The sequence below is a fragment of the Durio zibethinus genome, chromosome 24 (assembly GCF_047325235.1).
Source record: "Durio zibethinus cultivar Kanyao isolate XHJ-2024 chromosome 24, ASM4732523v1, whole genome shotgun sequence".
Classification (NCBI taxonomy): Eukaryota; Viridiplantae; Streptophyta; class Magnoliopsida; order Malvales; family Malvaceae; genus Durio; species Durio zibethinus.
Genome location: NC_143185.1, coordinates 4,833,272 through 4,847,347, shown reverse-complemented (window position 1 = coordinate 4,847,347; position 14,076 = coordinate 4,833,272). Strand labels below are relative to the sequence as shown.

The following is a 14,076-nucleotide window of genomic DNA, read 5'->3' as shown; positions in this document are numbered from 1 at the left end:
GTACTGTTAACATACCATATTTCAATTAAGAATGGTCACGAAATGGACATATGTTATTTTTTAAATATTTTTATTTGTATTTATTTAATTTTAATGATATTTGATTTTGTTTACTTATTTGTTTAAATATAATATTATTATTCAAATTCATATCTAATTAAATAAGTATTATATGTTAAATATTCAAATTTATTAAAATATCCTTAATTTTTTTGAATATAAAATAAATAAAATTTAAATTTACTCTTAATAATAAATAAAGATTGTTTGTTAAGATTTTAACCCTTTCACAAACATAAAATTTTATATATTTTATATACGCAAATAAACGATAAATTCAGATATCTAATACTATCGTTAAAAAATTTAAATGAACTTAGATATCACTATTTAAAATCAATCTAAATTCGTTACAGATGATAAATTTATTATTCGATTCCGTTTATAAATATCCGAATTCAATATAATCAAATCAAATTAAATAATACCAAATATTTATTTATTTATTATCCCTTGCTATCCCTAACAACTTATCTTAAACTGATACATGTATGACAATTACAATAGTGACAGAATGCTTATTTATTTGAACCCACCAATAGAAAGGTCCCCATGAACCAAACAAATAAGAATCTTCATTAAAGATTCATTGAAGTGAAGAAAGAAAGTTTAATTAGACTCTTGATTTACAAATATTGTTCAATTGGGAAAGATTAGAGTTTCCTAACTATATCAGATTAATCAAGATATGGTAATTAGTATAATCAAGCAAGAATCTTCATTAATGATGCAATGAAGTGAAGAATTAGAGTTTTCTAACCATATCTGATTGATCAAGATATGGTAAGTGGGCATGCACGTGAAGTATAGGTAACTCTTGCTGCTAATGAACTGTCAATTTTGATTGTGTCATATTTTTTCCTTGACCTTCTCTTTCTCATTTTTTGCAATGTGCTGCAAATCTCATTAAGATGCATTTTAATCTGCCACATTTTGCGTTAAAAATCACTAATCCTTTAGTGGTTGAAATGCTGCTTGGTACATGTGGCAAGGATCATTAAATTTTATTTTTGGTATAATTAAAGGAGTTGCATATGCAAGTTCAATGATCTCGCAGGACCACAACCTGTCATTTAGTTCAATTTGTTCAAGCAATTTCTTGGCTTGGGTACTAAGCCATTCTCACCAATGGGCATGTCCTTCCTTAATTTGGCATAAACAAACTACAATGCATATAGGAAGTTGGAAAGCAACATGATTTTTCAAAAATTTCTACTTCAGTTTGTTATAAACTTAACAATTTGTTTCCACGTATTATTTTTATTTTATATCAAATATAAATATATAATACAAAAATTATTATATCATAATTATGTCGATACGTCAAAAATAAAACACAAATTTTTATTTTTATTTCATAAATATATAATTTTTCTAAAATTATAAATTATGTTGCTTTTATATTTTTTTTTTGTTTTATTTTTGTATCTAGTATTGGATTTAAAATTGTAAAATCTAATTTTTTGGAGGTTATATATGTAAAGATTTGAAATAATTATCTTTCACATGTGAGAAAAGGGATAAGATGGAATGTTGACTTAACCCCACAATAAAAAATAAACCCAAGCCTCCCCTTGTTTAATGGTCACACTATCCAGGCTCCTTTATGAAAATACCTTGGAATATGAGCATGAACCTGCCTTTTAGGTTATTGAATAAAAATACTACTACTTGCTTTTGTTGCATTTTAAAATTTCCCTCTTCAATCTTTGACCAAAAAATTCTTTATTCTGATCTCAAAAACTCCTTGTGGGATGGTTTATCCCAATTTTGGTGTTGACTTAGAAAACTAACAAAAGAAATTAATTAAAATTGGTGATTCACGTGGTTTATTTGGGTTAAAGGAACATTCATGTGCCAATCAAGGTTGGCTTGATAAGGTAAAACAGCTCTTTAGAAACCTAGTTTTAGGATGGAGATGGCTTAGTTGGTGTTTGGTCCCTGCTTGCCTGATGAAGCGTAGGCACCCTTCATGTGATTCTCCTACCTTTAGCATGTGGTTTTGCATCTCCTTTTCCCTATCTTTGCATTTCATCCATCATCATCAACTACATATCATTATTGTTTTTTTGAATTGAATAAAATACCAATAAATGAATGATTCAATTGATTAAGATCTTTGATAAAAAAAATTTTAAATTTGAATCTTGTTAATGATCATTTGTTAGGATCATTTTGAATGCACGATCATGACTTACAATCACCTATATTAAATTATCAAATATGGCATATTTTATTTTAACTTAAAATTTGTACAATTTATTTGACTCAAATTTTTTCTTACAAAAAAAATTATGATTACGCAAGCAATACAACTTTCAATAGTGTGCTAATAATATCTAATAATAAAACCAAAGTTGATAAAAAAAATTAAGGGGGCAAATATAAAATTGGTAGACAGCAGTTTCCAAGATGCTACAAGCACAATTGGTCGTACAACTCATTTGGTAGGCAAAAGCACGTGATGCCCTTTAGCCCTTCTGTCTAATGAAATTGATCATGCAATTCATTCTCTAATATTATAATAATTATTTTTATCCATTTTTAAATATAATCGAAATATCCCTAGATGGCTAGATCTTATTTCCACTTATTCTCTTACTTAAACTATATTAAAAATGCATTTTTATTAGGGAAGGCAAAAAAATTCGTACCCGACGGGTTTTGGTCTGACCCGATTTTTTAAGGTCGGTTTTTTGTTTTTGAAAATCGGGGGTTGAGTCGGGGTCGGGTCGGGTAGCATGAAGATAAAATCGGGGTCGGGTCGGGTCGAGGTCGGGTTTTAGGCAAACCCGACCCTACCCGACCCGATATATATATAAAAATAATTTTTTAAATTAATTTTTTAATTTTTTTAATTATATATATATTTATATAATGATATTTTTAAATATTTATATTTAAAAAATAATATTTTATTAATTTCGGGTCTGATCGGGTCGGGTACGATTTATATAGTGTCGGGTCGGGTTCGGGTTCAGGTTCGGGTATGAAAAAACAAAAATTTTTCGGGTAGGGTCGGGTTCGGGTTTTTTAAGAATAAAGTCAGGTTGGGTTCGGGGCGAGCAAAACCCGCCCCGAACCCGACCCGATGCCAACCCTAATTTTTATAATTGAAATTAGTTAAAAATAAAAGACAACTTTTTTTTTTTTTAATTTTTGTGAATTTTATGAATTTTGTTAATTTTTGTATTTCCAAAAAAAAAAAAAAAACACAAAACTAGGTTAATGAAAATTTTACATTTTTTGTACATATAATTTTTTGAATTACATAATAAGACATAATATTCATTCATCTCATTATTTAAATTAAAATCTTAAGATTCAAGTTAGGCCATTGAAATATCTTCTTGAGGATGACTCGTAGAACCTATAAGGGAATTAATTTTCTTTTATTTTAAAGACAATGATTGGTACTTAGAAATTTCCTCTTTCTTGACATCAACGTGGGTAAAAGGATTAAACCAACTATTTTTTCTTTGATAAAAAAAAGAAAAAGAAAAATAAAAGACCCTTATTGACATGAAGTGGTGAAAAAATTGCTAGTGGAATAAGGTAATTAAATAAATAAAAAATTATTAAATACATTGATAGTAAAATTTTGTTATATCTCTTTTTTATTTTTTTAATTTAATAAGAGAAGATTCAAACTTTATTTAAAAAAAAAAAGAGATCATACATCGATTAATAAATTAAATGTTTGGGCACTAAAAATCTCACTAATTTTATTAAGTTTTCAAAAATTTGACCAAATGAAAAACCATCCTATTAATTGCAAATATAAAAAACAATCCTTTGGATAGTCATATTGAACATTTAAGTATTTCCATCTTGCATGGCATATATTTCTAGTGTCAAGGTTGAAGTAATTAAGGGTCCTTTGTTTCATAAAAAATAATTTTTAAAAAATAATTTTTGAAAAATGTTTATATTTTTTGAATTAAAGAGATTTTTTGCTATTTGGATGAGTTAATGAAACATATTTTTCATTGTTTAGTTATTTTCTAAAAAATCTATTTTTTAAAATAATATTAATATAACTATTAAAATATTAAAAATTATTTATTATTAAAATATATTAAAATTATTTATTATTAATATTAAAAAATAATTATATTTTAATAATAATTTTAATATTAAAATATTATGTTAATATAATAAATACTTAAAATAAAACTATTTATTATTCGTTATATTATTTATTAATATATTAATATATTATCTATTAATAATATTTATTAATATATGATATTAATAATATATTTTTTACTCATATATTATTATAATATTTATTAATTAAATTAATAATATTTATTATTATATTATTTATTAATATAATTTTATTTATTAATATTTTATTATTATTTCTTAATATTATTTATTAATATAATATTTTTTTATGAATATATTATATTAATAGTATATTATTTATTCATATAATATTATTTATTAATACATTGTAATATAATATTATTTATTTATTTATTATTATAATATTTTTTATAAGTAAAATTATGCCTAAAAGTATTAATAAATATACATACTCACATATAATTCTTTTCCAAAAAATGTTTTCTCTCTTTCAAATTCATAAGATAATTTTTAGAAAAGTGACTTCATTTTCTATTGGTTAGTAAGTCATTTTTCGTTGACCAATCAATTTTCTGTCAAACAAACACTTGAAAATATGAAAATTATTTTTTGAAAGTCAATTTTCATAAAACAAACGGAAACTAATATTAGACAATTGTGCAAATAAAATATTCTAGGATGAAAACAAAAACCAAACAAGAAAAAAACAAAAACAAAGACAAAAACCTAGTAAATTTTGTGATTTTTTTTTTATAGGATAGGACCACCCTGTTGCTTTTACATGGAAATTATGGGGATATATACATGGAAATCATCATATAATAACTCCCAACTTATGCTCCAAAAGGAAAAAAAGAAAAAAAGGAAAGAGGAAAATTTAACATTGTGAAGAAAAAAACAAACCTAGATATCTTCCCAATCGAAGTAATAGAATCTTTCATGGACCTCGGTTGATAATCTGTCTGAATGTAAGTATGTTTGATTTGCAGCTCCAGCAGTACCCATTCACCTCTTTGCCTGTCTCTTTACCATGCCTATTCAATGTAAAATTATGTTCTTATAACATAAATAGTAAGCATTTTTTGGACCATCCTATTGATCAATGTACTATCTTGAAAGATCAATTATTCGAATATTAGATAAGAGAATGAACCATCTTCATGGTAGACAGAGAAATTATTCTATGATAGTAAAATTTTTAAACTTCACAACTGAATTTAGAAGACTATTACATTTGCATTAGGCTATAATTACAAAAATTAAATATTTACATAACTATTAAATCAATATGTTGGCAATTTCCTATAAACAATTTGTTAAAAAATTTCACCGTTAATGTACAAAATAATAGTCATTTCTCATATTTATCAAAATTTATCAAAATGAAAGCATCAAAACTTCGATATGATACTATGAAAAATGTAATTGAACACTATAAATGATTAATTCACCAATTCTAAACCTAAAGTAAGAAAGCAATAGTGCCTTAGCCATAATCGACCAAGTGCTAGACAGAAGACATTATATGCAGCTATTTCTCCATATTATAAACTGTTAATTATAGGAAGATTATAAAATTGTACAAGATAGAGGTTGGGGAGCCCATTTTGTTAAATGAGGTCGAAGTTATGTAATCCTAGGTTTGGACATATCAGTGCTAACAGGTGTTGATCGCATTCACTCCTAAGTTGCCAAAATTACATTAAATGATTGTCTAGCCACCAGCATTCTTGCGTATCATGTTATAATTCAATAGCCTTCTCTCTATCACTCTTTTCCCTATTAATCTTGAATCACATGGTAGATTTGTGCAACTATTATCACCAACTATGATTCTAGGGCTGGTAATTGAAGGATACAGATCATATGTTTCCAACACAAATACGTTTTGTTTACTATGTTTTTACTTTTTACTTTTATTTCAAGGGTTAAAAAGTCATATCCTCGTCGATCAAATATGCGTCGTACATGGAAAATCAAGAAACATGAAGTGTTGGAGCAACACGGAACAATGTGGCAAGTGATAAAATTTATACAGTTTATTTATGTTCTGCACCCATGACAATATCTAACAGCACAGATTACAGATTACAGATTTTAGATAATAAATATGGTTTAATTATACTGAATGATCCTATCTTAGTGCATATTAACCTTATCTATGAAAGAAACCAAGTGGTTTGAAGTTTTCAAGTAGTTTATCGTGTTAAGATGAGTATAGCCTCTTGAAATTCATTGTCCTTATGTAGAGTCAACATGCCAATTGACTTTCATGGTAAAATTGAGGTAGGGCTTGGATGGAGGTGGTAAACCCCCTCCTAAAGGTTTTAAGAGGACAAAGCCCATTAAAAAAATTTTATATGTAAAAATATTATTAGTAAGAGTATTTTGGGATTTTCACATATATAATTTGATTCCTTATACTTTATTTAAAGGGCTATCAAGCATTTGTAATCTTTCAATCATTACAATAAAAATCTTCAACGAGTACAAATGGATATTACTTTTACATTGAAAGTAAATCGTTATAAATCTTGTATGTTCTTTAAATTTTTTTCTTATTTGTTTATTATCATCCTTTTAGAGTAGAATTAAAGATTTAATCCGAACACATCGAACCACCACAGAACGAGACAAGTGTTTTTAGCCACTAATGACTATTGCATCTCAGCCAGGAACCTTACATACGTTCATCATTGAAATCACAATAGGATATCAACATTTATGTGAGTGATGCTATCTTGTTTGAAAATAAATAATATTATATCGACTTTCCTCTCTTAATCTAATTAAGAGACGGGTTAAAAGTTACATAGTCATGAATTCAATCCTGTCATCTTTCTTTCCCTTGTAAGGATATTAATTTTTTTGTAATAAAAGAAATTATATCTACATATATTTTTTTTTATAAAAAAAAATTTATAAGATGAAAGTAGAAGGGATGGTAGGTGTTAAATCTCCATATTCAATACTTAATTTTTAAGTAATCGTACAATTAGACTCTTGAACATTAGCATTTCCTCTCTGTGTAGTGTTAGGTTGTAACGTGTTACGTTAAAATCCAAGAGTGGAATCCAATGGGTAGTACTATTGGTAAATTAAAGCTGAGAGCTGAAGAGAATGGTTGAAAAAGGGCAGCTTTCCAGTACATAAATCCACTTTCTTCTTATAAGTCGACGGTGTTGTTGCCGCTCTCTGACAGACTCCACATGCTCATGAGGGAGAGGTCCAGACGGCTGACCCACCACATTATTTTGTCCACATGGAAGTGGGAGAAAATTACCAAACCAGATCTGAGACCCACCTGTTCACATAATCACACCTCCGACCACAACTCCAGCTCCAACCTCTTTCTTTTTCCAATTATTTATTGCCCGCCATTTTTTTTGTTAAAGTCTTTCGTAGAAAGATCTGACCCACGTATTCTAAATCTCTCTTTCTTACGCATATATTAAATATATGAAAAAAAAAGTTGACAGTACAATTAAAAATTTAATTTAATTAATTTATATAAGATCTAATAATTTATATATTTATGTTATATAAAATATTAAAAATTTATATGTTTATATTTTATTTTACATAAAAATTATATTTTAAGAGATAAAAATATAAAATATATATTTTAAATTTATTAATAACTTTTATTAAAATTTTAAATTATATTTTTTAATATTTTTTATTTATATTATTTTTATGTCATATTATTATATTATATTTAAAATTATCAAATAAAAATATTTAACAAATTTAATATTTAAATTTAAATATTTAATTTAATTTTTTAATTTTCAAACTACAACTCCGATTTTCTTTATAAAAAATTGGCACTACTACTTTTCATAAGTAGATTTTCACATTGCCTTGCCTAACTATGATAAGCCAACATCCCCTGTTAAATACTCAAAGACTCTAGCTGCCTTATTCCTAGAGAGAGCCAAAAGAAAGCATTCTTTTCTTCGGTGAGGAAACCCAAAAAACATCTCTTCTTGGGGTCTGCAGAACTTCCCCTGCAGTCTTTCTTCATAGATTAGATTAGTCCTTTGAAGGTGGGGGCTATTAGGGCGGTGACTGTTATTTGTTTTTTTTTTTCTTTTTTGAGGTCCCCTCTCGCGGAAGATATTGGCTACCTTGTTCTGTGAAGCCCAAGAAAACGTTTTATCTCATTGCAAAAGGGAAGAACAGAAAATGTGGGGTTCTATCAGTTTCTCTTTTTATCTTTAAATGTGTCCCTCCCATTCTCCTTTCTGTCATTACTCTGAAAATTCTCTGAAACCTCACCAAACACGACTCCCAAAAGAAAGAAATGTCTGAGTTAAAGAAAAATAAAACATCAACATTCAGATTTCAGAATCCTGACATGTAAGCAGCTAGATTTTATTCAGAAGCCTTAACAACAAAAACCCTTTACATGGTTTCTGCCAATGTATGTTATCAGATGAAGAAAGTTTAGGTTCTGTTTGTTTTTGTTAAGTTGAAGAGAGGAACTGAACATGTCTGCAAAGTTTATGTATTCTTTATCAGATGAAAACCCAGATCTGCAAAAGCAGATTGGGTGCATGAATGGACTATTCCAGCTCTTTGACCGCCACTATTTCGTTGGTAGCCGACGCATTGCCAGTCCAAACCACAAAAGGCTTCCTTCAGGTAATTTCTCTCAGTTTTCTATAGGATGTAAAGAGAGATTAGCTTAGGTTAACGTTTCTGAATTTCTATCATGAATCTTTAGGCCAAACAGCATGAATTTTAAGAGGTTTCCAGTTCTGTTAATTTCAGCTGCATGTTCAACTCCAATTTGAAAAATACCAACGTACTGAATGAAGTTAGAGTTTGTAACATTTTTCTCAGTTCTTCCTTTTCTGTCTGCATCTACAAGAATTTTCATTCATACTGCATTGGCTTGGAAAATTAATTTTGTTTTACTACGTTTATTTTGCAACATTTTAATGTCTAAAACCATCTACATTGCTACCTTCTATGGCTGACATTCAGTGTTTCTCTAGGTCCAAATGGCAAGCATGGAAAAGAGCCCAAGATTGACTCACAAAAGATAAAAGTGAGAAATAATTCTAATCACTTATATTTGTGGAGGAACCGACAAAAATAGTTAAAGCTAATGCAACTTTCATTACTCCTGCAGGAAAATAATCTGAAGAAGACTGTGAAGGAGAAACAAGGATTCTCCTTTGAATCACCCAGAACCTCGCTTTCATCTTCTTCTTGTTCATCTGGTTTCTCATCTGCTGAATGGAGCAAAGCATCTCAAGTAGACCGACCTTCATTGAGCCAAACCACTTTCCCTGAAACCCCAAGGAAGGAAATATCCAATTATCAATCAAATGGTTTTTTGCAATCAAACCAACATTCCCTTGACCTCCGAAATGTGGTTAAAGACTCCATCTACAGAGAAGCCCGTGGATTATCAATTAAAACTGCAACCAAAGTGGCAGCAGGGCGCCACCAAACCTTGAAGTACATAGATTCGCCAAGGCCTTTGCAATCACCAAAACCTGCAAAGACCAGGAACACCAGTCTCAATGAATCAAGTCATGTTCTTTCTAAGCTTCATGAAGCGTCTAGTTCGTCCAGTGGATGCAGGAATGGTTCTCTCACTTTCCCACAAAGGGATGCTCCTCGGTTCTCTTATGATGGGAGGGGGTCACAAGATGCACTTAAAATTAAGTTCAGAGATTTCCCAAGGTTATCATTGGATAGTAGGGAAAGCTCCATAAAAGGTTCCATCAACAGTATGAAATCAAATTTTCTTCTAGAAGAGCTGCACAGAAGTAGCATGGACTCCAAAGATGTAAGAAACCAACAGCAAGAACCTGGAAGCTACAAAGGACCATCTAGTATTGTAGCCAAGTTGATGGGGTTGGAAGCATTGCCAGACCCCACTTTAACCAATGGGAATCAAAGCCGACCGATCAAAACCTGTCAAGATTTGAAAGACGATCCCCTCTCAGTCTCATCGAGAATTGATGAGAATAAGAGAAATTGGATTTCGGGTTCTCCAAGAAATTCAAAAAAGGAACCCAGCTCACCCCGTTTGACAAATGCGGACCCAAAGAAACCTGTAACTAGATGCCCATATGAACCGGCTCCATGGAAGCAGCTGGATGGAAGCAAGGGTCAAAAATCAACTTTGAAGTGTCGAGAGACTCCAATGAAATCCCCAATCTCCTCTCAAACTGTTTATGGTGAAATTGAGAAAAGGTTGACAGAACTTGAGTTCAAGAAGTCGGGAAAGGATCTTAGAGCCCTTAAACAAATACTTGAAGCAATGCAGAAGTCTAAACAGATTTTAGAGACCAGAAAAGAAGACCAAACTTCAAACTCTTTGTCTCACACAAACAGCATCCTTGGTCAGAGCTCAGAAGCACCAAATTCGGGAAAGCTACAGAGTAGCAGTGCAGTTTCAGCCACAGTTAAGGGAACTGGTTCTCCAACTTGCCTTAAATCCCCAGTCAAGATTATAAAACCAGCTAAACTTACGGAAAATGCCAGCAATTCTAGTTCATCAGTAGTTGCAACAGGCTGTTTAAGTAGGCTTCGCACTAGCGGCCCTGCAGATACCAGAAATGAAAAGGTTGACAAGCGATCATCTAAAGGTTTAACTCCAAGACTCAATTCTCCTAGGGATCCTTTCAGTCAACTCCATTCAAGGGATAAGAATACTCTCAGAACTCTAGGATTCAACCAAACTTCGAAAGAGCCATCACCTATTGCTCCAGAAAACCTTAAGCTGGCAATGAGCTCAGAGACCACATGCCTTAAACCACAGAAGAAGAAGCTTGAATTGGAAAAGCAATCTCGTCTCACCAGTCCAGCATCAGATGAGAGCAGGAGCAGAAAGCAATCAAGCAGACTACAAACAGAGTCAGGCTTGCCAAATTGGAAGTCCAGGCATAAATCTCACAATTTGCAGCGAAGTGATGACCAGTTGAGTGATATCAGTAGTGACATGAGAGATTTGAGTCACCAAGGAGATGCTAGCTCAATGCAATCTGAAAGTAATATGTCCGCTGCCTCCTATGGTGCCATTGAAGTCACAAGTGCTGACAGATCTTGCAAGATAGAGGGTACAGTCTCCCAAAAACAGGAAAAGAAGTATAATGTAAGTCTTATTCCCTCTTTGCATTCATGTAATATTTTGATCATCTCCTAAACAGCTTACATTTCTATCATTCAGAATCCAGCAGCAAGGTTTAGTGAAGGTGATTCAATAGCAGAACCTCCAAGAACTGCCCTGGAACAACCTAGTCCTATCTCTGTTCTAGATGCCACATTTTGTGGAGACGAATCACCATCTCCTGTGAAGAAAAAATCAAATGCCTTTGAAGGTGAAGCTCTTATATCCATTTATGCATAAAGTGGCTAAACTGAAACTTCAATTATAATGAGTTCATCATAAAAGCAAATTATGGCTATAATAATCAGACATCCACCAAGTCAATTAATAAATTAGTTTGTACTAGTACCAACAAAGAAAAATTGTTTGTAGTTACTAGAATCACAAAATCAATGTAGAAAGCAGAACATATACAACTTATGAATTGAAGAAGCTACTATTTTCTACAGGAGGCTTGGCCAGTTCATAGATTGAATCCTTTTCACATTTTCTTTTTATGACAGATGATAAGGGTCTTATCCCTGACGAAGCAGCTTGGAGTCCTATAGGTCTGAATCACTTATCCAGCTGCAGAGAAACCAGTAACACGTTCAAGACAGATTACGTGAAAGCCAAAAACATTCACCAATTGGTCCGGAAACTCAGGAACTTAGATTCTATCCATGAGCGGTCCATTATCAATGAAATTGAACCCGTTTTCAATAGTCCAAATCCAGACCATAAATACATTGCAGAAATATTGTTGGCATCAGGTCTCCTCAGCGAACTTGAATCCAACTTCATGGCTTACCAGGTTCACCCATCAGGTCATCTAATCAATCCTAACTTGTTCCCTGCACTAGAACAAACCAAGGCAAGCATTGGGCTTCTAAATGGAAGACCCAATGGCAGAAAGATCAACCAGATAGAGCCCATTAAGAAGAACCACAGGCAGCTTATATTTGATGCAGTTAATGAAATTCTAGTCAGAAAATTAGAAAAGGAAAACTCTTATAAGCAGTGGTCCTCACCAAGTGCGCTAGGGGATAGAAGACCAAAAAGACAGCAGCTGGTAAGAGATTTATGTTCAGAAATAGATAAACTACAAACTGCATCAAAAATAAGCTTAGATGATGAGGATGACAGTCTGCAGAGCATCTTATGGGGAGATTTGACGCTTGGATCAATGGATTGGACAGAATGCAGGAGTGATATTCCATGGGTAGTATTAGATGTGGAGAGGTTGATCTTCAAAGATTTGATATGTGAAGTTATCAGTGGTGAAGCAGCAAATTCACAAGGGCAGCCTGGTGGGCATTGCAGACGACTGCTTCTGAAGTAGAATTTCTAATAATGTTTTAATATTTTTGAGATGAAAGGTACTGTACTTCAAAATTTCTTCTTTTTTCTTAAATTCTTTAGGGCTATAGTCGCAAATAAAACTTGAATGAAACTTGATGACAACTTGTAAATTAAAAAGTCTGTGAAATTCATGTAAAGTGCAATCTTATGAATATGACGTGTATTATCTCCATTTTGACGTCTTCATTTTGGAAGTGAATGATAGTATCTGTATCAAGCATATCAATATGAAAATATCACATAACTTATTCAACTACTAACAAAGAAATAATCAAAGAATTTAATAAGCTTCAAATGGTGGTGAGAGTTGGTCCAGGGGTAATGGCAAATATTGTTTGTACAATGTCTCATGAGAGCTATTGCTCTGCTTACCATTTGCATTGAACAATGAGTTCATCCATCACCATTTCAAGTGGTTATATAAGTCTTAACTGTTAAACAAGACCTCCTCAACCTAAAAAATAAGAGCACCTAGAGTGAAGAAAAGCATTTGTTGGTATGTATAACCTCTAGCAATGATCTATTGCAAGATGCTTCAAAGAATTAAGTTAAATGAGCAGTTGTATTTTAACGAGCAAATTCGAACATATATGGTCACCTAAAGCTGGTTGCTCCAAATTTGATTCAATGTTCTTAAGTGAACCAACACAAATTCTGACTCTGCTTTCAACCGCCATGCTAATACATCTTCAACCAGTAATAAAGGAAAAACCATTGGCGGAGATTTGTAAATACTAAGCAAATGGAGGATGGAGAAGGGGAAGGGCAACGTTTGACATCAAAGGATGAAAGCAGAAATGATAGCAGTAGGTAATCTTTAAATACTATTGGTTGCTATCAATTTCTGCAATAGACTAGAAGTTATAGTAGGTCGGATTAGGGTTTGATTGCAGTGATGTGATGCAATTCTTTAAACGCCTTGAGTTACTTTTGATTTCAATTTGAAAATCCAGTGACAGTTGATTATCTCTACATTATAATCCTGTTTTGCGTATTATATGACGCTGATTCCTAGCCAAGTGTGATTTTTTGCTCGACTAGGCCCCTATCCTAGTTTTTATAGCACATACATGCATAAATTAAACATGCATTATTGACACAGAACAAAGCTGGATACAATATTCAACGTCATAACATGTGTAACCCGAAAATTTCAGATGATTAAAGGAATTCATGGCATCCCATTCAGGATCGCAGAATAGTGGACCCATTAGAAGATAAATGCTGGAAAATTCAAAACCCGCAGTCTAAAATCATGTGATTACATTAATCTTAATCCATATACAAGCCATTCTGTTTTGAGATGTAAGACACCTTTTATAAAGGTACTATGGAACTGAGTCTACCCACATCCCCGTGAGCCTATACAAGCATAGGACCATTGACATACACAGGGCTTGATTACTATTCTGTGATAGATTAGATAGGTGCAGGGTTTACTTGCTAGCACC

At 31.6% G+C, this 14,076-nt stretch overlaps 1 protein-coding gene across 1 annotated transcript; it reads left to right on the top strand.

The window, feature by feature from the left end:
• The first annotated feature begins 8,057 nt into the window (after positions 1-8,057).
• Positions 8,058-12,797, top strand: LOC111316012 (protein LONGIFOLIA 1-like). The gene is made up of 5 exons (XM_022918026.2): positions 8,058-8,799; positions 9,156-9,208; positions 9,293-11,269; positions 11,345-11,495; positions 11,788-12,797. The coding sequence occupies exons 1-5, from the start codon at positions 8,646-8,648 to the stop codon at positions 12,603-12,605; spliced, it is 3,153 nt and encodes a 1,050-aa protein (XP_022773761.2). The 5' UTR covers positions 8,058-8,645; the 3' UTR covers positions 12,606-12,797.
• Positions 12,798-14,076: the final 1,279 nt, after the last annotated feature.